General features: G+C 40.4%; 1 protein-coding gene across 1 annotated transcript in view; it reads right to left on the reverse strand.

Annotated features, from left to right (window-relative positions):
• Window positions 1-27,201, reverse strand: part of LOC124616600 (breast cancer anti-estrogen resistance protein 3 homolog) — a 1,084,307-nt gene that overhangs the window by 5,674 nt on the left and 1,051,432 nt on the right. The window contains exons 14-15 of the mRNA XM_047144920.1: window positions 15,498-15,666; window positions 8,138-8,330 (exon numbers count right to left, since the gene is read on the reverse strand). Of these exons, the coding sequence (XP_047000876.1) occupies window positions 8,138-8,330; window positions 15,498-15,666 (362 nt within the window). The remainder of the gene's footprint in view (window positions 1-8,137; window positions 8,331-15,497; window positions 15,667-27,201) is intronic.

Raw genomic sequence — 27,201 nt, forward strand, 5'->3', positions numbered from 1 at the left:
CTATCTGGTTATAATTAAGTATTAAAAAACTAAAGTAAGTCTCAAATTTGTGGGCTATATTTTTTGATCTTTAGTTACAGTTATAACTACATACTTTATATCATGAATTGAATTTTCTATTGGTGCCCAACAGCACATGGTAACAATATTAGAGAGAAAAACACCTCCTTTATTTCTGCAAAATATTATTTACTAACAAACCCAGGAATGCTTCACATCTACTAAATATGTATGGTAACTGGATAAATGTTCTAATCTCCTTTCCCCCCATCCCTCTGTTCCTCTCTTCCTCCCCCATTCTCTGTCCATATTCTCCTCCTCCTCCCTCTCCTTAACATCACCTCCTCTCCCCCTCTTCTCCTCCCGCCCCCCTCCCACTGACCATGAGCCTTGCAGTTGAAGTTGTTTAAAATGAATAGGTAAATCAATTGGGATCATTGATATATAGTTATGAGAGAGATCTCTCCAGCTGTTGGATTTGTGAGGATAGTATCTTCAGTGACAGTACCAGTCTGCAAATGAGGATTACATAATTCAGACAATCAGTTCTGTAGTAGTATTCTGTTCATAAACCAATACACCATAAATACAACTTTCCTGTCTTCTGTGAAAATTGACTGTATGGAAGAAAACAAAACAGCACAATATTGTATGTACAATCTCTATTTGCAATTATATATAAGGAGAAAAGAATATACATATGAGAAACAATTTGTCTAATTGTTTACATGCTGAGAAGGAAAGTGAAACCGCATATTTCAAACGTATAGCACAGCATTTTCTTTCTTTCAATCTATTTTAACTGAAGATTTGTACATGGCTGTTTAAAAAATAGGCAGCCTATGTCTGTCTGACTGTTTATTAGAACATCATGTAAAGATTTGAAGTAAATAGACCAAGAACTTTTTGAGGCTGCTAACCATGGCCAGTCATCAGCCACTGCCAAAATTACCCATGAACATCATAACTGTAACTGTTGAAGTAATATGGAAATTCAGGTCTGAAGAAGTTGGAAACTGTGTACATAATTCCAAACTATTTGAATTGAATCTGAACTATGGATCATTGTCATCATTGAGATGGATTTTGAGAAAATCTCAAAGTTGAAAAATGTTGTTACTAATTGGTGTTTCAATGATGACACAAAATTCAATGGAAAAATTGTTCCCAGTTACATATCCATATTATACCCAGAAGGTCTTGATGTAATTCATAAAGAAATTATGGGTAATACAAATCAAAGATATGTTGTCTCCATTAATTCATAATGTACAACTAATATGAATAATTAGTGGGCTCAAGAACACTGTAATATGGGAAATGCAAGAAAGAAATTTAATGGTAGCTAAACAATGTGACATGCAGTACATTACTACACGTTTACATTACCTTCAGTCAGCCTTTCCTCCTAAAGGATGTTATACATGAAAGATTCTGGTTTGTTTCCATTCTATAATAAAAGTTACAGAGCAAAAATCTGAATGTGAATACTGTCCAGCAACCTACAATTTAAAATGCCAAATAGTAGACAGATATCTTGGTATGTTATTGTAAGAGGAAAGACATAAAGATAGGTTTTTGAAAGGTATGCATCTATGTCGTTTCTCTAACAGTACAAAGTTGCACCTGTACAGATGTGTAAAAGTTCTGATCTGCTTGGATTACAATGTGTGCAAGACAGGGATGCAGTCTTTCACCTGTATTGTTTAATCTATATACCGAAAAGTAATGACTAAAATAAAATAAAGGTTCATGAGTGAGATCAAAATTCACAGTGAAAGAATGTCAACGAAAGAGAAGAAGAATTACAGGAACTGTTAAATGGAATGAGTAGTCTAATGAGTACAGGTTATGGAATGAGAGGTAACTGAAGAAAGATGGAAGTACAAAATTGTTAAGGTTTCGTGGCCATTTGTTGACAAATTTCCTGTTGGCTTCTGTCTCAGGGTCTTCATCCGATGTTTGTTTGATGATTTTTATGACGTTTCAGCAGCACAAGTGGCTGGCATTGTTAAAGCTTCATTCTCCATTGCTGATGGTGGACTGTAGTTGAGCTCGTGGCTGCAGATTATATGTACCTGGTGTGCCAACATCTGTGGGCTTTTCTGTGGTCACTTCCACTGTGGTTCTCATCTTGCTATCTCCATTGGTCATTCACTGCAACACGGGAGTCCAAGATCCATTCACATTGAGCCTTTTTTCTTTATTTTTGAAGTCATTGTCATGTCTATGTATTTCTATAGCTTCCCTGAAGAAGCAGGTCTGATAGCTCGTGTCGACTGCAAGAGCTTCCTTGTTGGCAAATTTTACACAGTGTGTGCTTCGCCATGGCCAGTTTTGCCACCTGTCCCAACCCGCATTGCCACTTATGTTCAGTGATCACAATGTTGACAGATCGTCCAGTCATTCCAACAGAGACTTTTCCACATGTACGGGACATGCAATATATTCCGAACATTGCAAGTGGGTCCCTTTTTTTTTTGGCTGATCTGAGACACACTTGGATGTCCTTTGTCAGTTTATAAATAGTCTGTACACCATGTTTTCACAATATACAGCCAGTTCTACCCATCACTCTGAGGATGAATAGCAAAAAGGCCATACCCAACAATTGTTTTTCCAATGTGCACTTTGCCGAGTGTTTGATTCTCTGACACTTCTTATGCACCTGGTGGAGTACTCATTGCTCCTCAGAACCCCTGCAATCACAGTATCATACATCACATTACTTATTTGCCTAGACAATGCATTTAAGTTTGAATTTGACCTATTTCAACTGCAGCCTATGTCAGTTGTCACAATTATTTAAATAATAAAGTCTATGCTTTACCAAACAATACTTCGAAGTCTGAAAAGTTGCATCAACAATGAACAATTTTTTATTGAAACAAGATAATACTAACTGCATCCTTGACCCAACAGCAATTGCTTGATCCAACAACAGTTATTTGCCGAAAATATACAACAGTTGTCAATAGTCGACAGTCAACATTTGTTGTTTGTTGTATGAATACGAGTAACATCAAAGTAATAATGTCTTTGTCACCTCTTATGCGAGTTAAACGGCTATATCATTACCCAGAAGGATGAGAAAAGATATATCTTTAGCTGGCACATGTTAATAACAGTTCGTTCTGGACAAAATGCATAACTTACATATTGTTACAACTGTCAGGAATTTTTCTGAAATTATTATGACAAGAAACTGTAGACTAAAAAAGAAATAGGCAAATATGCTTAGACTGGCCTCATGATTGGATGATACTGACTTTGTCTAAAGGAGCAATTTACTAGGATGCGTAGTGAGGTAAGGAGGTAGCATGAGGTGCGTAGGAGGGACACCAGGATATTAGTGGGAGGAGATGCTAGTGCTGTCTGGAAGAATGTGCAAGACTTGGTTGAGACGGGGTAGGGCTGTTAGGTGTAGGGTCAGGAGACAGTGCTGTGGGGGAATGAGAGAAATATAGAAGAGGAGAGGACTTCTAGGTGTGTTGACAGGATAGAAGATCTGTTTCGTACTGGAATGGGAGAAGGGAAGGGGATGGGGATGATTAGGTGGGAGACATGGCCTAGAAAAGGATTAGGCCACAGTGTTACAGGAATGAAGGATGAGGGAGAGTTTCCACCTGTGCAGTCCAGAAAAGTTGCTATTGGTACCAAGAATCCAGATGGCACAGGCTCACAGGCTGTGAAGCAGTCGTAAAAGTGAGGCACATTGTGTTGGGTGCCATGGTCAGCAAATGGGTGGTCCAGCTGTCTCTTGGCCACATTCATGTCGATAGTTAGCTTTTTAGTTGTCATTTCCACGCAGAAAACAGCCCAGTGTTCGTGGTTTAGTTGTTAGATCACATGGCTGCTTTCGCAGGTGATTGTGCCTCTGATGGGGTAAGAGATGCCTGTGGCAGGACTGGAGTGGGTGATAGTGGAAGTGACAGTGTATGGGACAGATGTTGCATCTAAGTCTATTGCAGAGACGTGAGTCATGGAGCAAGGGGTTGGAAGAAGGAGTGGAGTAGGGACAGACAAGTATATTTTGTATACTCAGTGGGCTGTGGAATACCACTGTGGGAGTGGTGGGGAGGATATTCCTCAGTTCAAGGCATGATAAATGGTAGCAGAAGCTCTGGCAGAGAATGTGGCTTAGATGCTCCAGTCTTGGAAGGCATTGACCCATGAGAGGAGTGCTACTTTGTGGCTGCATCTGTAGTGACGAGTGATCATTCTCCAAATATGCCAATGGTCCCGTGGAGTCCTTCACTGGCTGAAACTATCCTCCCAACCTTGTCCAGAAATAGATCTCCCACATTCTATCTTTCCAGTCACCTATCACATCCAAAATGCCCTACTGTTGAGCCACAAAGGAGATTGCTCTCTTGACTTGGTAACACCTAGGACTGGAGCATGTAAACCACATTCATCGACAGGGTTTCACCTCTTCTAATAATTTCCGGGTATGCAGCCGGATCCTTTATGCACATCGTTGTCTACCAACCCAAGTCCAACATAGCCCAGCTGTAACCAACACCTTTTCGCCTTTTTTCATTCCAGATCTCCAGTTACTTTCCGGTTCACCTTTATCTCTCCCCATATATTTTTATTTTCATTTTCATTTCACCTCATGTTACACTTTCCACCTTCTAATACCATGTCACCCTCACAACAACCCCACAACGACCCCATTAAGTTTTATTTACATTCCCTCCGCAAACATGCCTTCGCCCTAGCCAGATTACGCTCTCATATTCTATTTTCTCAGGCTTGTCTGACATTTGGCATCACCCCCAAAGGCCTCACACTTAAAGTTCCCATCTCTGGCTGCAACCCTTCCTTCCATCAGTCCCTATACCAGTTCCAAACTGAACAATCCATTGCCCTCACCCACCTAATCCTCCACCTACACATCAACTCAGCCAATGAACACACCCGTCAACTCCTATCCTTAAGAAAAGTCCTTAATCTTTCCTCTCCCACATCCACACCGGCTGTTCAGAGCATCCTCCTACAGGCCAACCGTAAATTAGAACAGCATGCCACCCTCCACCTCAAAAAACTATCCAATCTCCTGGTTTCCCACCTCCGGAAAGGCAACTCACTCACCCTTCACAACCTTTCCAGCAAACCTCCACCTCCTCTCATTGCACACAAACCCAGTCTCTCCCATCTACTCAATCTCCCACTTCCAGCTCCACTCCCTCCAAAACCTCAAAATTCCGATCAACACAATCTGGAAGCACAACACCCTAATTCAGTAGTTAACCTTTCCTCCAAACCTCTCTCCCAATCTGAAACCTCTGTCCTATCCAAAGGCCTCACCTTCAGCCCCACTCCCAGATTCAACCAAACAGCCCTCGTCAAAGATTTACTGTCCTACACCCGTACTCTCTGCTGGAAGTATCACTTTGCCACGAAGAAAAATGATCCTAATCCTACTCCTAATGATCCGACTTCTCAAGACACCATCCAAATTGAACCCTGCCTGGAACAGTTCCGTCCTCCGTCACAGCGGGACCCACCTCCTCTTCCTCAAAATCACCCTCTCCAAACCTTCCAGGAATTTCTGACTTCCAGCCTTGCATCTCAATCCTTCTTAAAAAACCTTAATCCTACACCCAACATCACCACTGCTGAATCCCAGGCTATCCGTGATCTGAAGGCTGACCGATCCATCGTCATTCTTCCGGCGGACAAGGGTTCCACAACCGTGGTACTTGATCGTCGGGAGTATGTGACTGAGGGACTGCGTCAGCTTTCAGACAACACCACATACAAAGTTTGCCAAGGTAACCCCATTCCCGATGTCCAGGCGGAGCTTCAAGGAATCCTCAGAACCTTAGGCCCCCTGCAAAACCTTTCACCTGACTCCATCAACCTCCTGACCCCACCGACACCCCGCACCCCTACCTTCTACCTTCTTCCTAAAATCCACAAACCCAATCATCCCGGCCGCCCCATTGTAGCTGGTTACCAAGCCCCCACAGAACGTATCTCTGCCTACGTAGATCAACACCTTCAACCCATTACATGCAGTCTCCCATCCTTCATCAAAGACACCAACCACTTTCTTGAACGCCTGGAATCCTTACCCAATCTGTTACCCCCGGAAACCATCCTTGTAACCATTGATGCCACGTCCTTATACACAAATATTCCGCACGTCCAGGGCCTCGCTGCGATGGAGCATTTCCTTTCACGCCGATCACCTACCACCCTACCTAAAACCTCTTTCCTCATTACCTTAGCCAGCTTCATCCTGACCCACAACTTCTTCACTTTTGAAGGCCAGACATACCAACAATTAAAGGGAACAGCCATGGGTACCAGGATGGCCCCCTCGTATGCCAACCTATTCATGGGTCGCTTAGAGGAAGCCTTCTTGGTTACCAAAGTCTGCCAACCCAAAGTTTGGTACAGATTTATTGATGACATCTTTATGATCTGGACTCACAGTGAAGAAGAACTCCAGAATTTCCTCTCCAACCTCAACTCCTTTGGTTCCATCAGATTCACCTGGTCCTATTCCAAATCCCATGCCACTTTCCTTGACGTTGACCTCCACCTGTCCAATGGCCAACTTCACACGTCCGTCCACATCAAACCCACCAACAAGCAACAGTACCTCCATTATGACAGCTGCCACCCATTCCACATCAAACGGTCCCTTCCCTACAGCCTAGGTCTTCGTGGCAAACGAATCTGCTCCAGTCCGGAATCCCTGAATGAGTACACCAACAACCTGAAAACAGCTTTCGCATCCCGCAACTACCCTCCCGACCTGGTACAGAAGCAAATAACCAGAGCCACTTCCTCGTCCCCTCAAACCCAGAATCCCCCACAGAAGAACCACAAAAGTGCCCCACTTGTGACAGGATACTTTTCGGGACTGGACCAGACTCTGAATGTGGCTCTCCAGCAGGGATACGACTTCCTCAAATCCTGCCCTGAAATGAGATCCATCCTTCATGAAATCCTCCCCACTCCGCCAAGAGTGTCTTTCCGCCGTCCACCTAACCTTCGTAACCTGTTAGTTCATCCCTATGAAATCCCCAAACCACCTTCCCTACCCTCTGGCTCCTATCCTTGTAACCGCCCCCGATGCAAAACCTGTCCCATGCACCCTCCCACCACCACCTACTCCAGTCCTGTAACCCGGAAGGTGTACACGATCAAAGGCAGAGCCACGTGTGAAAGCACCCACGTGATTTATCAACTGACCTGCCTACACTGTGATGCATTCTATGTGGGAATGACCAGCAACAAACTGTCCATTCGCATGAATGGACACAGGCAGACAGTGTTTGTTGGTAATGAGGATCACCCTGTGGCTAAACATGCCTTGGTGCACAGCCAGCACATCTTGGCACAGTGTTACACCGTCCGGGTTATCTGGATACTTCCCACCAACACCAACCTATCCGAACTCCGGAGATGGGAACTTGCCCTTCAGTATATCCTCTCTTCTCGTCATCCGCCAGGCCTCAATCTCCGCTAATTTCAAGTTGCCGCCACTCATACCTCACCTGTCTTTCAACAACTTCTTTGCCTCTACACTTCTGCCTTGACTGACATCTCTGCCCAAACTCTTTGTCTTTAAATATGTCTGCTTGTGTCTGTATGTGTGGATGGATATGTGCGTGTATGCGAGTGTATACCTGTCCTTTTTTCCCCCTAAGGTAAGTCTTTCCGCTCCCGGGATTGGAATGACTCCTTACCCTCTCCCTTAAAACCCACTTCCTTTCGTCTTCCCCTCTCCTTCCCTCCTTCCTGATGAGGCAACAGTTTGTTGCGAAAGCTTGAATTTTGTGTGTATGTTTGTGTGTCTATCGACCTGCTAGCGCTTTCGTTCGGTAAGTCACCTCATCTTTGATTTTTTTTATATATATATATATATATATATATATATATAGCAGAGTACTGCTAGTACTGAGAGCTCAAGTTTGATTGTAGAATGAAATGCACAGTAGTTGCTACATATAGCAGCTACCAAAATCTGATGCAAACTGAATGCAGTAATCACATGACATGCATATGAAGGTGTGTTACTCATTCCATGAATCAAAATCTCAAGGTAGGTAGTAATTTCAGGGTAGTAATTTCATCTATTTCCGATTATGGGTGGGTGGAAACAAAAGACACTTACCTAGAATATCTTCAAGTGTGCGATCCTGCAGCAAAAGAAATGGTAACAAATGTGGAATTGTTGTGTTTGGTGCCTGTGGATTTGTGCACTCATTCATGCTTTTCAGTGTAGGTCGTAACTTTGCTTCAAAGTTGAAAGCACTATCAGTAAATTTCTGTCGCAGAACATGCCACGTTGAGGACAGCCTCTGAATCTGGAAAACAAAATGGTGATTATTACATACATTTTTATTTAACTACAGTAGTGAGGAAATTTTTATTATCAATTGTTTACCACACTACATGAAAATGCAAAAGATATGTATTTGACACCCAATTTTGGTCACAATCCTGTAATTCAGCTGAAGAAATTACAAAATTTGCATTCTATATTAGGCAGCAAATTACATGAAATATGATATTTTGCTTCAGATGCAAACATTATCTGTGAATAGGTGTGTGTCATGGGGGCAGTGCCAAAAGATCTTAGTGGGCACTTGAAAATCATTGTCACTTGTAGAATAACTATCTATCAACTACAAAACAGCACTTTATTGGGATCTGCACAAATTACTCATTGATACATCACACAATTCAGATGATTTTGCTCCTTTTGTATGGAGATAATCTCTGTGACTAAATAAAAGGTCTTCAATTGTCTGCCACACATATTTTATTTCACCTCTTTGAGAAGTGCTTTTAGCAATGAATTTGTATGATCCCTTTTAAACTTTGTGCCAGGAAGAACAGTTCCATTGCAACACAAATGTGAAGAAAGGATCAGAAAATGTAACCACAGATTTATCTCTAAGAAATAACAGCAGTCATACTAAATGATAATATTAATACAAGGTCCAGCCACATTAATATCACCATTGTCTGGGTTCATTGTCAGCATGCAATAACCACTCACAGAGGGCAGGTAACAGCACTAGCAGTGGAAGGTATATAAAGCGTGTTGGTAGGATGTAGATGATAGTTCAGTTGCTGTAATGTGGAAAGAGAGTGATTCATCTGATGTCCAGAGGGGCATGATCATTTGCTTTTGGGCAAATGGTGGAAGCATTTCAGAAATGGCTACATCTGAAAACCGTTCACATGCCATTGTGGTTCATGTATACCATGCATGGCCAAATGGCACTATCCAAAACTGGCGCTAAGGCAGCTGTGGTGATCCATCGACCATGTACAACAGGCACGAGTGATGGTTGCAGAGATGTGTATGGGCAAATAGACACATAGCTGTTGAGCAACCAACTACCAAGATGAACCAAGGGACTACCAAAAGTGTCTCCTCAATGACCATTCAGCAAACACTGCTGTGTATTGGCCTCCGCAGTGGGTGATGCCTGTTTCATGTACACATGCTGAATGTTGTTCATTGGCAGTGAAGACTGGAATGTGCATGCCAGTACTGCAACTCAATATCCACTGAACGGCAACAAGTGGCCTTTTCAGCTGAATCATGTTATATGCTCCATCACAGAGATGGCTCATCAGTGTTATGGTCTGGGGAATGTTTTTGTGGCATTTCCCAAGTGATCTCATCATTCTGGAAGGCACAATTGTTTAACACGAGTAGGTATCCATCCCTGGGACCCATTTCCACCCTTACACATTGTTTGTTTTTCCTCGACACGATGGCATCTACCAGCAGAGTAATGCAGTGTGTCACAGAACTTGCAGTGTACATTCTTGGTTCAAAGAGCACCAGGATGAGTTTACCATACTCTCATGGTCACCAAACTCCCTGGATTTAGACCCAATCAAGAATCTGTGGGACCACCTCTGTCAGCTGTTTTTGCCACAGATCCTCAACTGAGAAAGCTAGTGCAGCTGGCCACGGCAATGGATTTGGCAAGGCTCCACATCCCTGTTGGTGCCCTCCAGCCTCTCACTGACACTCTTCCTACCCATATTGCTGCAGTCTGCACTGCAAAAGGTGGTTATTCAGCCCTTTGACAGGAGGTCAGATTAATGTGACTGGATAGCATACTATGATGTTAATATGAATTACATCACACAGAATGAAATTAGCTACAAGAGCTCCTGTGACGTACAGTATGAAGAGCTGAACACCAGAAAGTTTGTCCTTTCATTAAAGTATCACTATATTTCCCATCAGACATATAATAATAATAATAATAATAATAATAATAATGTCAATAGCTCAAGTTATCAAAATGCAATTTATTCTTCTTTGTGCTGAAGTAAGGCTAATTGGCACATAACCTTATATGCAGTATTACATCATTTTATTTTAGTTTACTTCTCCTCCTGTACAAATTACTGAATGTGCGTATGCTATTATACGTAAGAGGGAAATTGTTTAGTTTTTACCAGTGTGGAACAGTTAAGAAATATTTGGACCCTGAATGTAAGGAGTTAATTCTGCAAATTTTTGCACTTGACTGTTGATAATGGGTTTACTCCAGACATAGCCAGGTGTTGACAAATAAAATAGTGGTCCAGGTATATGGGTTTATGAATATGATGTCATTCAATAAATATTTTTTGACTGGACGGCAGGTATAGTAGGGCACTCTCAGTTTTCAGTAGATTAAAAGTGACAATGTTTCCAAAGTATAACAGGAAGGAAAGGGTGCAGCACAGACAGTCTATGCACACATAATGAGGAAAAAAACCTTCAGTGGTATAGCCACAAAACAAAAGCTCAAACAAAAAGTTATTAACACATGTAAGATCAAAAGTGAAATGAAAAGTTATTGGTGTGTGTGTGTGTGTGTGTGTGTGTGTGTGTGTGTGTTTGCATGCACACACATGTGCATGCATGCATGTGTGTTTTCTAATGAAATAACCAAAAGGGAAGGAACGGAAAATGGTATGGAACATGGACTCATTTCAAAAGGAAGACTGGTGAAAATATTTGTTTCAGAAAATAAATTTCTGATGGAGAAAGTTGGAAAATTAGAAACTGAAATCCAAATAAAAGAAAAACCAGTGGCAATCTTGAAGCAAGGCTGAACTCTGGAAGTGCTTCTTCTAAAAGTGTATATCAAAAAAAGAAAACAAGTGCACATGCAAAGAACATCTTGAACAATTGTAAAACTAAGAAAATCTGATTAAAAACTAGATTTAAAATGACCTTTGGTATACAGTAAACCTAAAATATCGAAATATTGCTAGTCAGTAGATGTACCCAAGCCATCAAGCGAAAACAAAGTGAAGAACGAAAAAAGTTGTGTGTTCCGTGACAGTTACAGTAATATAACTGCAGTAGAGTTGATGGAAAAACACAGTTTAAACTCCGAGCTCCATTATATGAAACAATAAACTTCATTTATTGAAATTAAAGGTCTGAAAAATAATTATCTTTGTCATGCTGCTTGTTGGTTTGAATGGTGTTTATAGGGACGAGACCTACAAACCAATCACAGAAATGAAAAAATGCTTATACCACATAATTCATACAAATGTGCCTTTTCTGAACATTCGACTTAGCCAGATTTAACATCTCTATCGTGTTGCAAATTCTGTACTACATAAAAGTATATTACAGAAATACATACAACTTTGCCATCAGCAAAGACATCATATGTTCAAGGACTCCATTTAAATACATTATGAAAGGAGCTAATGGCTGATAACATATTTATGTGTGTAGATGAAATGAGTTGTAAACAAAAGTTGAAAGCCCAGCACAAATTACAAAGTAATTTAAGCTGAAAAGAATAGTGATGAAGGGAACAGTATAACTGAAGCCTCTAAAAATCATCTTAGCATTCAGCCAAAGGATAATTTTCAACTGGTTTAAACCAAAAGGATAAGAGCACTTAAAACCTACAAAAATCAGTTTCTGCATCAGGTATTTGTAATTACTACCTGGTTTTTGCTGATAAGAGCTGAGGTGAAAGAACCAGTATAACTGAAAACTCGACAAGTAAGAAAAGCAATGGTCAGTAGCCACACAAAAGGACAGCACCAAAAATTTTTTGTGGCAAGCACTTGATTAGAAATGCCTTCAGAAACAATGTCAGCTGCAACACTAAGGAAATCATCCTTTGTTATATTGCATCATTATGTCAAGCCTTGTAAAAACAAGATTACAATGTTGGAAGTACCTCTATGAAGTGGTTCCCTCTCATCCTGGGATCTAAACGACCTGCCATTCCTCTTTGACCTCCCACAATCAGTACCTCTCATATATCCTAGGAAGGAATTGACAGCTGCAGAAGTGTTGTGTATTTTTATATGTGTCTACCACCACTGTAGGTAAAGACTGACCAGCTATACTATCCCATAATTTTTTAATTTTCTCTACTGAGTTTTTCTTTTTATTCAAACAATGATATGTTACTCAACACTGAGAAATAAGAGTATCTGTCAGTTAAAAGACTTGACAAGTGGCTATTGGTACTGTAAACCAATTATTTTCAGTCTCACAATGTCATCAAAATTTCTCAATCAGAAGGTTCAGTGTTACCAGAACAGGAAAGCAGCATCTGCTGCAGCAGGTAACAGTATCTGACATAGCAGTAGCTAGAGTTATTGGAAGATGTAGTATATCTGACACATGGATTACTAACCTCATCCCACTGACAATGTTTGGGTTGGCAGCCCATATTACAAAGTTCAACTAAGTATGTTAGGGTCGATGGAAGATCATCATCCATTGCAAGAAAGTACAAAATTCATTTTATGGTTGGTGCAGTGCAAGGCATTTATGTAACATGTGAGACTTCTCTCACAGGAAAGTTTTTGCAGCACAGAGGAAGATAACACAGCAATCATAAATTCATCATATAACAACAAACTTTACAGAAGTAACTGAATAATAATTTTTCCTGTTATAAGTTCATTATGAATTTATTATAGTTCCTGCACTTAATCATTTTAAATTGGCCTTTTTCTAATAGCTCTCATGCATCCACTTAGAAGGAGGTAAAAAGTTAATCAATTGTCTATGATATGATTGTGTTAAATCAGTTGATCAAAAACCAAAGATAACCACTAAATGAGAATAACATGTGATATCTTCTGTTCTGTTCTTCTTTGCTCACTCACTTGGTTCAATAGATGTGATTGGTGTATCATATTTTTATGGTGTTTTGTATAGAGAAATAAACTGCAATGTTTCAACTGTATTAGTAACATACTGTTTTTAAGGTGGGTAGTTTTCTCATAAGTGGTGGCTCTACAATAACAGTGAATAACGAGAAGCACATCAAGTGTGACTCCATGATGCTGGTCATCATGGAAGCCATTTCACTGGAACAGTTAGTAAGCAGACTGAATGGCATGACTATCAATCATCACCCTCAAATGCTTCTGACTGACAAATATTCACTGGATACGCCATGTTTAGTACAGCCCATGAACGTTTCATCAGTTGGCTGCACTGTGTCACTTGTGACACATAGGAAAGTTGTGATTTGCTATATATGCCACAACCTCCAGACCTATGGTTCCAAATGTTGAACTTCAATTTACCATTTATGACATGTATGGCGACAATATACTGTTTCCATCTACCATTAGTTTATTATTGTTGTTGGATATTATTATTCATTCCAACCCGATGTGTAAAGGACACTGTACTTTGAGGTGTACACAAATTCCAGGGACTTACACATACAACAGATTTTAAATAGTCAGGTTATTGACGACAAAATGCCATTAAATCTGACACTGTAGCTCCTGCTGCTGAATCTGTTTACGAAGAACCCCTCTAACTCCCATCAGCATTCTTTCTACAATAGCAAGGATGTCCTCCATGTGATCCATTGTTTCTTCTTCAACAAGTAAAGCTCTGTATCTCTAAATCTCACGTATCATCAGCATCCCAAAACACAGACACAAATGTTTTCATACCTAAAGATCTACGCATGTCACGTTTTGTTATGTGTGAATGTGATCAAGAAACTTTGACAAACTGCGCCTTCAACCTGGTGCATAGAAAGTAATTCCTCAAAAATTTTACGTGAAAACTCTTAAACCTTTTTACAGAAGGAAAATGTTAATAGCATTTTATACCTTTATTCTTCATGTCTACATGTTTGCAGCATTCTTCCACTACAGGGCTCTGAATTGTAGCATGTAAAATGGTGGTGTATAACTTAAGTATGTCAGTGCATGAGAAACAACATTCTGTAGTCAAGTATTGAATTCAAGGAGTTTGCTGACACATGATGCATTCTCCCCTTCCGCGTGGCAGTGCTGGACCACACACGTGAGCTATGGCATCTGATGCCTTGAGTTCATTGTCATTAATCACCCTCCATACAGTCCCAACTTGCCCCAGCCAATTTTCATTTGTTTCCAAAACTTAAAGAGTACCTTTGTTGACATCACTTTGATAGTGATGAAGTGGTGTAAGCAGAGGTGAGTTTGTGGCTCCATCAACATAGTCTAAGATTTTGAAGCGATGGTATCAACAAACTGGTCTCTTGTTGGGAGAAACATGTTTATTGCCAGGGTGGTTATGTTGAGAAATAAATATGCAGACATGAAGAACAAAGAGGTCAAAAGTTAATAACACTTCTTTTATTTAAAAAGCTGCAAGAGTTATCAGCCAAAAATTCAAAGGCATTACTTTTCAACGTGCCCCAATAAATGGTAAGCCCACAATTGTCTCTCTGGAATTGTGTAACCCTGCCTACCTGTTGCTGGGAGATGTTACTACAGATCAACATTACAACTGTCATTTGATGCCTACACAGGACGACACAAGCGAGTCCAAGGTTTTGCCTTCACCTGAACAGACTTCATCACATTCAGACACTTCACTAATATTACTAGAACGCATTCCAATTTGTAGGGCTGATCGAGTGGAATGTACAAATACGGCTCTACTGTAGGGAGGGGAGAGGGACACAGTTAATGTAAAGCTAAAGACAATTGCTGAATGAGAATAATGTCTGATATCTTCTGTTCTATTGTTCTTTGCTTATTCACTTTGTTTTATTCCATGTGGTTCATGTATCATTGTTCTTGTGTTTTTCGTGCTTTTGCAAAGGCACAAAAATAAATTGTGATATTTCATCTCTGTTAGTTATGTACTGCTTTTATTGCGTATAGTGTTCTCATGTGGTCATGTGAGATTGAAGAGTCTCTCAGCTGGGCAAGGATAAGAAAGGAAATTGTGTATATTGTTTTTGAAGGAAATCTAGATGACCAGCTGCAGATTTGAATCCTGCTCCTCCCATAAGTCTTCACCACCGAACCATCTCATTTTATATTTTCATTTTGAGTTTTTCACACAACATCAGCAATGTTTTCTGTTTCCTAATTACAATTTAGCAGTTAGTAGGACAAAGCTTCTATAAATGGTACTTTCCTATAGCAAATTGCAGTGTGCTAATGTCTGATTTTGCTGCAAAAGAAAGCAAATATGATGCAATTGTTGTAATGGATAATGTTACCTGTGGCATGCAGAGGCCCATCATCACTGCACAAAATCCATAGAGATTACCAAGTGCTGTTTTTGTCTCAACTGCTACCTCAATCCATTTATTTAATGATTCTGCTCGTTCTGCTTCTGTGGTGCAAGTTAAGATCGTGACTGCCACCAACAGTTTCAGACATTCAGTCCTGTAAAAATATATGACAAAAATTAGATCTATTGGCACAATAGGACTCACTATCAGCAGGTGCCAGTCATCCCCGAAATTCCACATTTAGTTAGGACATGCTACAATAAACATACGAAATGCCAGGTATGTGCAAGGCACTGCTTACAAGCGAAAAGTTACTGTTTTTATATGCATGTACTACTGTGTGAACACACATATAATGCATAAAATACAGTTGCTGTGCCATGTACACGTTCACTTTAATTTGGATGTAAGGTAATTAATCAATAAGACATTTAATGCTTGCATACAGATAATACAATGAATTCTTACAAGTGCTGTAGGTGGGTTTATCTTCACTATAACTAATAAAATAACCTTTATTTTTTGACTGCAAAATGTTTCTTGTTTTCTTTTGTATATGTAATACAAATGTAATGAATAATTTTATTCCATCAGATTGCACTCTGTTCCCTATGTTATTTGTCAAACTTGGAATAATCAGTTTTAATCCTTTGTTTTTTTATATTATCATTCATTACAACTGTGACTTTGGAATGATGTAACAATTTTACTATGTCACAAGTAAGAAAATGTACTTTACAACAAAAATTTCTCAATTTCTTCAAATGTGACTACTTTTCGCCTAAAAGAGGCATTACTAGTGGCTGCTCTAGTAGTACATATGACAGAAGACAAACATCCACTTACCATCCACAGAAACAGGAACAAATGGAGCAGAGCCGATAGGCACACAAATATAAAAACACTGTTAAATCTCTAGCATATGGAAATCATTAAAATTTCTTCATGCAGGTGAAGATGCAGATCAGGAAAAGTGAAGTACATGTGCAATGGTATTTATGGGGGAAAAAAAGAGTTTTTTCAAATTCATAAATGAAGTGAAAGAAATGATCAAGAAGTTACAGCTTATAACTACAACAAATAATATAATACATCAAACAGCAAAAATATTAATAGCCTTGTAGTATAGCTAAATCCATGAGCAAAATTTACTGTTGTCTTAATAAACTACAATCTAACAGAGAATCAACACACTGGCTTAGTGATTTCCAAACCTCAGCTTAGTTTGTTTTACATGTAAAACTGTTCACACTGTTCACTTGCAGACAGAAATGCTAGCTCCGTTAGTGTAATTTCCGCTCTTACTGTTTTATACGGTAGTTTATTGGGCTGAGACACTTATCCGCAATAGCTCATATTCTAGAATATAAACTCTACAGAGGCTAAAAATACAAGTAAGTCATCATTTATCTCTTAAATGCAGAAGCCGACAATACTTATTTTATTTTGCATTGTCAGTTGCAAAACTCCCTGCACGATTCTTCAGGTCTTCTTTTAGGTGAATCTGAAATAAAATGCTTCAATTCCTCGTAATATAGGCAATGTGCAAATTGTCAATTGAATACTCTCCAAATTATCCACACAAAAACATTTTAAGTCTCCTCAAAACAAATTATTTCCATTATCCTTACACAGAACTTTAATTTCACTAGCAAATTTACTTAATAATAAATTTCACCAGTAAAAGAATGAGACATAAAGCCTTACATTATCGTTTGGAAACATGTTCAAACACTTCTGTTTGGAAGACTGGAAGCAGAATCACTACATTCATCAACTCATTAGTTTTGGCATGAATGCTGAAATATTTTTCTAAATTTTATGATAAATGTCCCTGAGTACACTTGCATTATGTTGTGGCTTTCTTCAAACTGATACTTAATTGATATGTCTTTCTTGTTTTAGGCAGCAGCTTGCAAGTTCCATTTGCAAAGATTTTTTTTCTGGAAGACCAAATTGTGAGAGAGGTGGGGGAAGTGGGGCGGCTGCCCTTGAGAAGAAGTGAGTTTATGTAGCACAATTTTGGAATCAGCTGCTCACCAGCAGTGGATGAATATATAATATAGTACATAAAGACTTTCCATTTGCATGTGTTATCAATTTCAGTGAGTTTATATATTCTTCAAAGATGACACTATGTAGGAGTCAGTTGTAAAGATCAGGCAGTCTTTGTGATGGACACCATGTAAGAAATCACTTCTAAGTCAAGATTGGCTCATTTTGTAAGCCTGGACATAAGCCTGGGGTGGGACCAGTAACGTCTCTATTTGCACCATGAAGTATAATATAGGGAATATTCCTGTTTCTAGAGGCAGATATGGATTCTGTCCATAAATTATTGATTATGAATCACAGAAAACACTGAAAAAAATTGCAGAAAGGTAGAACATAATTGAAGTAGAGCCTCGATAAGTTGAAACACCCCCGGGGTTGTCATAAGGTTCAAAGTGAGCATTAGACAGCAACTTACTACAGCTGGAGAAAGGAGGAGAATTAAAGATTAATGGATAGCAGAGGGACATGTAGGCAAAAAGATAAAGTCTAGTAGATATCCTTGGATAACATATGAGATATTGAATTTGGCTGATGAAAGGAGAAAATATAAAAATTCAGGAAATGAATTAGGCAAAAGGGAATACAGACACGTAAAGTGTGAGACTAACAGAAAGGACCAAAAGGTAAAACAGGAATGGCTGGAGGACAAGTACAAATATGTAGATGTAGGCATGACTACGGGAAAGATAGGTGCCATGTTTGGAGAAAAAGGAAGTGTCTTATGAACATTTAAGAGCTGAAATGGCAAGCCAGCACTAAGCAAAGAAGACGGGAGGGGGGGGGGGCTGGAAGGTGGATGGAATTTACAGCAGGACTATACTAGAGTTAGATAAAAAAAAAGAAGTAAATAAATAAAAAAAAATTAAGTGTCATGTAATATTCTGTGTAATGTAATATCTTGTATAGACACCTTTTATTAACCTGACACGTTCCACATCATTACGAAGTGTTGTATTCATGATCTATGTAGCAAGTACTAATCTACATTGTTTTCAGGGACTGCACAATGCATATGGTGCTAAAGCGCTGCCATATTGTATGGTGGTAGGATGGGTGAAAGTGTTTCAGGATGGCATGGATCACTCAAGATCACCCTGGTTCTCCTCACTCACAGAATGTGCACCATGAACCAGCTGGTGCTGAAGTGATGATTATCATTGCTTATGGGTTAATCCTACACCATGTCGTACCACAGTGGCAAACAGTCACTGCACTGTACTAGTGTCATTTCTTGTGATGACATCATCTTTCTCCTGCACTGAGAAGAAAGCGATGGCACCTTCTGGCACTGCATACGATCATCCTTCATGACAACACACGATTCCACATTGTGAACCTCGTACAGGAGCCCCTACCTATTTTGGGTGGAAGATACTGGAACGTCACCATATTCACCCGATATGAGTCCATGCGGTTACAACCTGTTCACCAACTTGAAAGAAACATTATATAATGCAAATGGGAAGTAGATGAAGATGAGATGGGAAAAAAGGTACTGCAAGAAGAATTTAACAGAGAACTGAAAGACCTAAATCGAAACAATGCCTCTGGGTAGCTGACATTCCACCAGGATTATTGAGAGCCTTGTAAGGTCATGCCATAAAACAAACTATTCCTCTTGGTACACAAGATATATATGATGGGCAAAATAACTTCCAACTTCAATAAGAATATATTTGATTCTGATTCTCAATAAATAAGGCAGTGATGTGTGAATATTTTGCATTATCAGTTTAATTAGGTCATGGTTGTGAAATATTGACTCATTATTTATAGAAGAATTGAAAGACTGGTAATATTGGCCTCAGGAAATATCATTAATTCCAGACATATGCAGGAATGTTGGGATTTTGGAAGATGGACAGAAGGAAGGCAAACTTGTGTTTATAGCAGTTGTACATTTAAACTTAGGTTTTGACCATGGCGACTGAAATACACTCTTTTAAAATATAATAGCAGCAGGGATGAAATATAAGGAGTGAATAATTATCTACACTACTGGCCATTTAAATAGCTACACCGTGAAGATGACATGCTGCAGACGCGAAATTTAACCGACAGGAAGAAGATGCTGTGATACGTAAATGATTAGCTTTTCACAGCATTCACACAAGGTTGGTGCTGGTGGCAACAGCCACAACGTGCTGACATGAGGAAAGTTACCAACCGATTTCTCATACACAAACAGCAGTTGACCGGTGTTGCCTGGTGAAACGTTGTTGCGAAGCCTCGTGTAAGGAGTAGAAATATGTACCATCATGTTTCCGACTTTGATAAAGGTCAGATTGTAGCCTATCACGATTACGGTTTATCGTATCGCGACATTGCTGCTCGCGTTGGTCGAGATCCAATGACTGTTAGCAGAATATGGAATCGATGGGTTCAGGAGGGTAATACGGAACACCGTGCTGGATCCCAACAGCCTCGTATCACTAGTAGTCAAGATTACAGGCATCTTATCCACATGGCTGTAACGGATTGTGCAGCCACGTCTCGATCCCTGAGTCAACAGATGGGGACGTTTGCAAGACAACAACCATCTGCACAAACGGTTTGATGATGTTTGCAGCAGCATGGACTATCAGCTCAGAGACCATGGCTGTGGTTACCCTTGATGCTGCATCACAGACAGGAGCGCCTGCCACAGTGTACTCAATGACGAACCTGAGTGCACGAATGGCAAAACATCATTTTTTCAGATGAATCCAGGTTCTGTTTACAGCATCATGATGGTCGCATCCGTGTTTGGCAACATCGCGGTGAACACACATTGGAAGTTTGTATTCGTCATCGCCATACTGGCGTGGCGTATTACCCAGTGTGATGGTATGGGGTGCCATTGGTTACACGTCTCTGTCACCTCTTGTTTGCATTGACGGCACTTTGAACATTGGACATTACATTTCAGATGTGTTACAACCCGTGGCTCTACCCTTCATTCAGCCCCTGCGAAACCCTACATTTCAGCAGGATAATGCACGACCGCAAGTTGCAGGTCCTGTACAAGCCTTTCTGGATACAGAAAATATTCGACTGCTGCCCTGGCCAGCACATTCTCCAGATCTCTCACCAAGCAAAAATGTCTGGTCACTGGTGGCCGAGCAACTGGCTCATCAAATACGGCAGTCACTACTCTTGATGAACTGTGGTATTGCGTTCATGGGCAGCTGTACCTGTACACGCCATTCAAGCTCTGTTTGACTCAATGACCAGGCGGATCAAGGCCGTTATTACGGCCATAGGTGATTGTTCTGGGTACTGATTTCTCAGGATCTATGCACCCAAATTGCGTGAAAATGTAATCACATGTCAGTTCTAGTATAATATATTTGTCCAATGAATACCCGTTTATCTTCATCATTTCTTCTTGGTGTAGCAATTTTAATGGCCAGTAGTGTATTTTAAGCAACACTAAATTTCGCCAGTTTCTCAGTGGAGGACTCCAACTCTCCTTTTGTTAAGTGATATTTCCTTCCCCCAAACCCTCTCCCCCCATTAGCCCCCCCCCCCCCCCCTGCCCTTGACCGACCTCTAGAATCGCCCCTGACTCTGAGTATTAGGAGGTTACATCAAATAACTAATTAGGAGGTAGTGAATTGAATTGGTGAGCAAAGAAATTCATGTCCAAACTTTACTAAAAGAAGCTATCAGCTGAAAGAGCACATTATGCATCATCAAGAAAGCTTTGATTCTGTAACTGAGGGAGAAGTGTGTGTAGGTGGGAGGTGTGTAGACTCTGTTCAATTAACTGCCCCCTGTAGCTACTGCTATGGCCCAGGTGTTTATCGCATTCCATAAGAAAGTGACAGTAGCTACATGAGTCAGTGTGTTTGAGTCATTTTCAAGCACAGTACCAAACATCAACAACACATGAGAGATGTAGAAAAATCTGCCTTTTTATGAATAGTCACAAGATTTTGTTTGAGCAGGCACACTTTAGTGCATGCATCGAACTACTAAGACTGAGTCGTGTAAGAGGCTGTGGAAATTGAAATGAGTTTCAACAACTTTAATAGACATACAGGCTGTGCACTCAACAATGCATGGAAGTGGGAACTTGATATTGATAAACTGCACAGGGAGATGTCCCACATTATAGAATATCATGGAAACGAAGTCTCTCCAAATTATGTTTTATCACTAGTATCCATGTAATATCTAATTGCAGTGACCACTCTTACATCAAATACAGCTGTGTGATTCACTTATATCTTCTACAGTCAGCTTCTTTCCATGTTTAACAATGGGGAACTTACAGACTCGCCTTCTTTGATTTCCTAAAGCAGTACAACAAAATTCTTAAAGACACTCATTACGAGATTGTCAGTAGTTGAATGCACTCTGGCTTGACGGCTTGTTATGAGCAAACATGTTTATGCTGAACTGAGTGCTGCAGAAAGCAAGACAAGTTTGCTTTATTACTCATTGTTGAACATTCAGCTACAGTATGACACATAGTTCAGGAGATATGACATCATAAACATCGAGCTGTGAGAAAATAAAACTGTAGGGTGAAACCCCTGAGTGATACAGGTGACGTGTGAAAAATGTTAAATATATGTGATGTGCATGTGTAGGCAAAGCTGCAGGTAAAGAAACTTCTAAATCCCTCGATCAGTTTCTACACATATTACTTACTATATGGAAAAATATATCTAAAAACAAAGATGATGTAACTTACCAAACAAAATCGTTGGTATGTTGATAGAGACACAAACACACACACACACAAAATTCAAGCTTTCTTAACCCACAGTTGCTTCATCAGGAACGAGGGAAGGAGAGGGAAAGACGAAAGGATGTGGGTTTTAAGGGAGAGGGTAAGGAGTCATTCCAATCCTGGGAGCGGAAAGACTTACCTTAGGGGGAAAAAAGGACAGGTATACACTCGCGCGCGCACACACACACACATATCCCATCCCTACTATATGGAAAGAAATACTGCGGAGGTAGGAACCAGCAGCCTCCTATTGAAGTGGGGGTTATAATGTGTAAAGAGAAGGGGGAGGAAGAGATGGACACAGATGTCTGGGAGGAGAACATGGACAAAAGGGTTAGGAGCAGATGGACAGTGAGGGACAGGGGGAGTTGGACAGAGAGAGCGGGAGAGATGGAAATGGAAAGAGTGGAGGGTGTAGGAGATGGATAGAGAGAGGATGTAGGAGATGGACTAACAGAATTGGAATAAATACATATCTGGGAATGCAGGGCTCTCAGCTGGTACTGTAAATAAATTGAAGTAGGACATACATCCTGATACAAGGAATACTGAACATAGATGGAAACCAGATAGTAATTGCTTTTACATGTTCAATTCAATAATGTCATCTGTGGAAAGAGGGATACCAAAATCCCTATGTGCACTGCATATTTTACATTTGCTTTTACCTCTGTTTTAGCTACTTTATGTAGGTGATTCGGCACTTATTTAACAGTATATATTAAGAACTTCAAAATAAAAAGCAATATTATTTATGTAGTTTTTCCTTGAAAAACACGAAAATTTAGTGGAGATTCAAATTATTTTATTATTTATTTTATTTTCTACATTTAAAGAATACAAGGGCACGTTGAAAAGTTTCATTTCTTTTTTCTTTTATTTTAAGAAGTATAACTATGATATTTATTTAACTTAAGATGCAGTAATCCTTATTTTATCAGGAAGCAATTACGTTTCTATGAAGAAGCAAGGGTACACAATAAATTAAATTTTGTGCGAAACTGTAAGACGTCATACAGAAAATACAATACCTTTTTATTTCTAGAGAGAGAACAGTACTATCGATAAGCATAATTTCTTATTTACACTAAAGCCCTTGACATATCTGTATCAAGTTGCAATAGGTTTTTCTACCACCAGTAATTACAAATAAAATACTGGTATTATTTTGTTCCAAAATTATGATTCAATATTTGCTAACAAACATTCGTATTTTTAATAAAATAAATAGAAATCAAGTAACAGCTCAAAAATGGTGTAACTACCGCGAAAGTATTCAATTACTGACGACTATGTTAATTAATTACAAATGTTTTGTATTAACATTGCTCATATTTTTTTTTTTTTTAAATTCCGTCGTTCTGCTTTGGTGTATGGCACCGTTCCTACATGTACGAATAAAATCGAAGTGGGTCTGTGCATAAGGTCTCATGCGGGAATATTTAATGTAGGGTATCCAACTCTCACGTACTTCCTGGGAGCTCTCATATTGTAGCATTTTTTATTTATTTCCTCCAGTCTCCCTTAATGACATGACCACCTGATTCTCCCGTATATGCCGTTAGTATTCACAGTTCAAATTCCTTGACCGACAGAGCTCGAAACGTTTTCATATCGGCATATAGTCTTTTTTATTTTTTCTGTTCTTGCTTCTATGGAAAGCAAACGGTTTGGCTCAAGGGGAAAGAATGACATACTATACACGTTAGAAGGGTCATGAGCTGGAAATATTTACTTGTTTCTCGGCCAGTGTTGCCAACCGAAGTAATAAAGCCTTGCGATAGTGGACTGTACAGAAGTTCATGTTTAGACACACTTGTTACATTATTTATTTCTCAGTTGACTCGCTCAACACAACAACATTTCACAGTGGTTCGAAAGAACCAGCACTGCTACAAAATGGTTCAAATGGCTCTAAGCACTATGGCACTTAACATATGAGGTCATCAGTCCCCTTGACTTGGAGCCACTTAAACGTAACTAACCTAAGGACATCACACACGGCCATGCCCGAGGCAGGATTCGAACCTGCGACCGTAGCAGCAGCGCGGTTCCGGACTGAAGCGCCTAGTACCGCTCGACCACAGCGGCCGTCAGTACTGCTACATCACTTAAGTTCGCAGCAACTGAAAACAGACGACAGTCAACGAAAAATGTTCCCATTTGTGTAGTCTTCTTTCCGTAATCGTACGGACTATACCGTTTGGCGGTTCACGTATGTATCCATTTCTTTCTAAAGTGATTCAGTTTTCATCTAGTGCTCTCGAAGTGAAAATCGAAATGTAAATCAAAGTATGTCAGTTTTTTTTTACAGTCATAATAACTGTCACCCATTCCAAGCAATGCGATGTAAATGTGCACTTGAAATTTATTGTGACTACATCTCCCTTAAGCCACCATTAAAAGAATGGCCCGATGTTGGTTATCTCCTTTAAAGTCAAAATCAAATGTTGGTCGCCCTAATTTAATGCAACACATTCGTCCCGAAAGACATCGTGGTTATATACTTGCACGTAAAATAATGAAGAGCCAGGGCCTGTGTACCGCACACGAGTGCATCGACAAGGGTTGACTTTCTGAAGCTCTCCTGGGCGTCGCCCCTCCATGCTATCCCCTCTCCCCAAACACCTGATCCCCGTCGCCTGTCCCTCGTGCGCCATTGTTACGGGACACGCCTTAAAAGCTCTCTTCACTCTTTGTCGCCGCGAAGCAACACCGCTGCGGCTTCGCTGTCGGCAAACTTTATTGCTCAGTGAGAAACAGCGAGAAAAGTGTGTCCTGTTAACGAGGCTGTTAACATTAAGAGCACGGGATATAAAAACGAGAGAAAACACGAGAAAAAAGCAGCAGAACTCATCCGCAGAATTAGCGTCCTATACCATTTTCGTTTGTAGCATAACTCTGGAACATATTCTTAGGTAAATCATAAGATGAAGCAGTCGCGTGAGGATAAACGCCAATTACCCCTCGAAAATTCTATTTTACACAGAGTACGCGAAGGAACTTGCCCCCCTTCTTGCAGCGGTGTACCGTAGGTCTCTAGAAGAGCGTAGCGTTCCAAAGGATTGGAAAAGGGCACAGGTCATCCCCGTTTTCAAGAAGGGACGTCGAACAGATGTGCAGATCTATAGACCTATATCTGTAACGTCGATCAGTTGTAGAATTTTGGAACACGTATTATGTTCGAGTATAATGACTTTCCTGGAGATTAGAAATCTACTCTGTAGGAATCAGCATGGGTTTCGAAAAAGACGGTCGTGTGAAACCCAGCTCGCGCTATTCGTCCACGAGACTCAGAGGGCCATAGACACGGGTTCACGGGTAGATGCCGTGTTTCTCGACTTCCGCAAGGCGTTCGATACAGTTCCCCACAGTCGTTTAATGAACAAAGTAAGAGCATATGGACTATCAGACCAATTGTGTGATTGGACTGAGGAGTTCCTAGATAACAGAACGCAGCATGTCATTCTCAATGGAGAGAAATCTTCCGAAGTAAAAGTGATTTCAGGTGTGCCACAGGGGAGTGTCATGGGACCGTTGCTGTTCACAATATACATAAATGACCTGGTGGATGACATCGGAAGTTCACTGAGGCTTTTTGCAGATGATGCTGTGGTGTATCGAGAGGTTGTAACAATGGAAAATTGTACTGAAATGCAGGAGGACCTGCAGCGAATTGACGCATGGTGCAGGAAATGGCAATTGATCTCAATGTAGACAAGTGTAACGTGCTGCGAATACATAGAAAGATAGATCCCTTATCATTTAGCTACAAAATAGCAGGTCAGCAACTGGAAGCAGCTAATTCCATAAATTATCTGGGAGTACGCATTAGGAGTGATTTAAAATGGAATGATCACATAAAGTTGATCGTCGGTAAAGCAGATGCCAGACTGAGATTCATTGGAAGAATCCTAAGGAAATGCAATCCGAAAACAAGGAAGTAGGTTACAGTACGCTTGTTCGCCCACTGCTTGAATACTGCTCAGCGGTGTGGGATCCGTACCAGATAGGGTTGATAGAAGAGATAGAGAAGATCCAACGGAGAGCAGCGCGCTTCGTTACAGGATCATTTAGTAATCACGAAAGCGTTACGGAGATGATAGATAAACTCCAGTGGAAGACTCTGCAAGAGAGACGCTCAGTAGCTCGGTTCGGGCTTTTGTTTAAGTTTCGAGAACATACCTTCACCGAAGACTCCAGCAGTATATTGCTCCCTCCTACGTATATCTCGCGAAGAGACCATGAGGATAAAATCAGAGAGATTAGAGCCCACACAGAAGCATACCGACAATCCTTCTTTCCACGAACAATACGAGACTGGAATGGAAGGGAGAACCGATAGAGGTGCTCAGGGTACCCTCCGCCACACACCGTCAGGTGGCTTGCGGAGTATGGATGTAGATGTAGATGTAGAAAATCTACTTACAAAGTTTCAGGAACCAATACTCGGTGAAGAATTAAAGCTCGCACAGAGACATGGGAATAGTCATTCCTCCCACGCCACGCGACTGAAACGGGAAGAAATACTAACCCGTGGCTTGCAGAGTGTGTATGTGAATGCAGAAATATAAGAACTGTCATCCTGTGTGGACAACGGCATCGATTATGAGAACACAGATCCTGCGGGTCGCATTCGCATTTTTCGCACAATTTCCTGGGCCAGATTGATTCAATGTTCCCAGACTTTCGTACGTGTTTTGATTGGTTACCACCTAGATGCAAAATGGTTCAAATGGCTCTGAGAGCTATGGGACTTAAGATCTGAGGTCATCAGTCCCCTAGAAGCTAGAACTACTTAAACTTAAGTAACCTAAGGACAGCACACACATCCATGCGCGAGGCAGGATTCGAACCTGCGACCGTACCGGTCGCGCGGTTCCAGACTGAAGCGCCTAGAACCACTCGGCCACA

Source organism: Schistocerca americana, chromosome 5 (genome assembly GCF_021461395.2).
Source record: "Schistocerca americana isolate TAMUIC-IGC-003095 chromosome 5, iqSchAmer2.1, whole genome shotgun sequence".
NCBI lineage: Eukaryota > Metazoa > Arthropoda > Insecta > Orthoptera > Acrididae > Schistocerca > Schistocerca americana.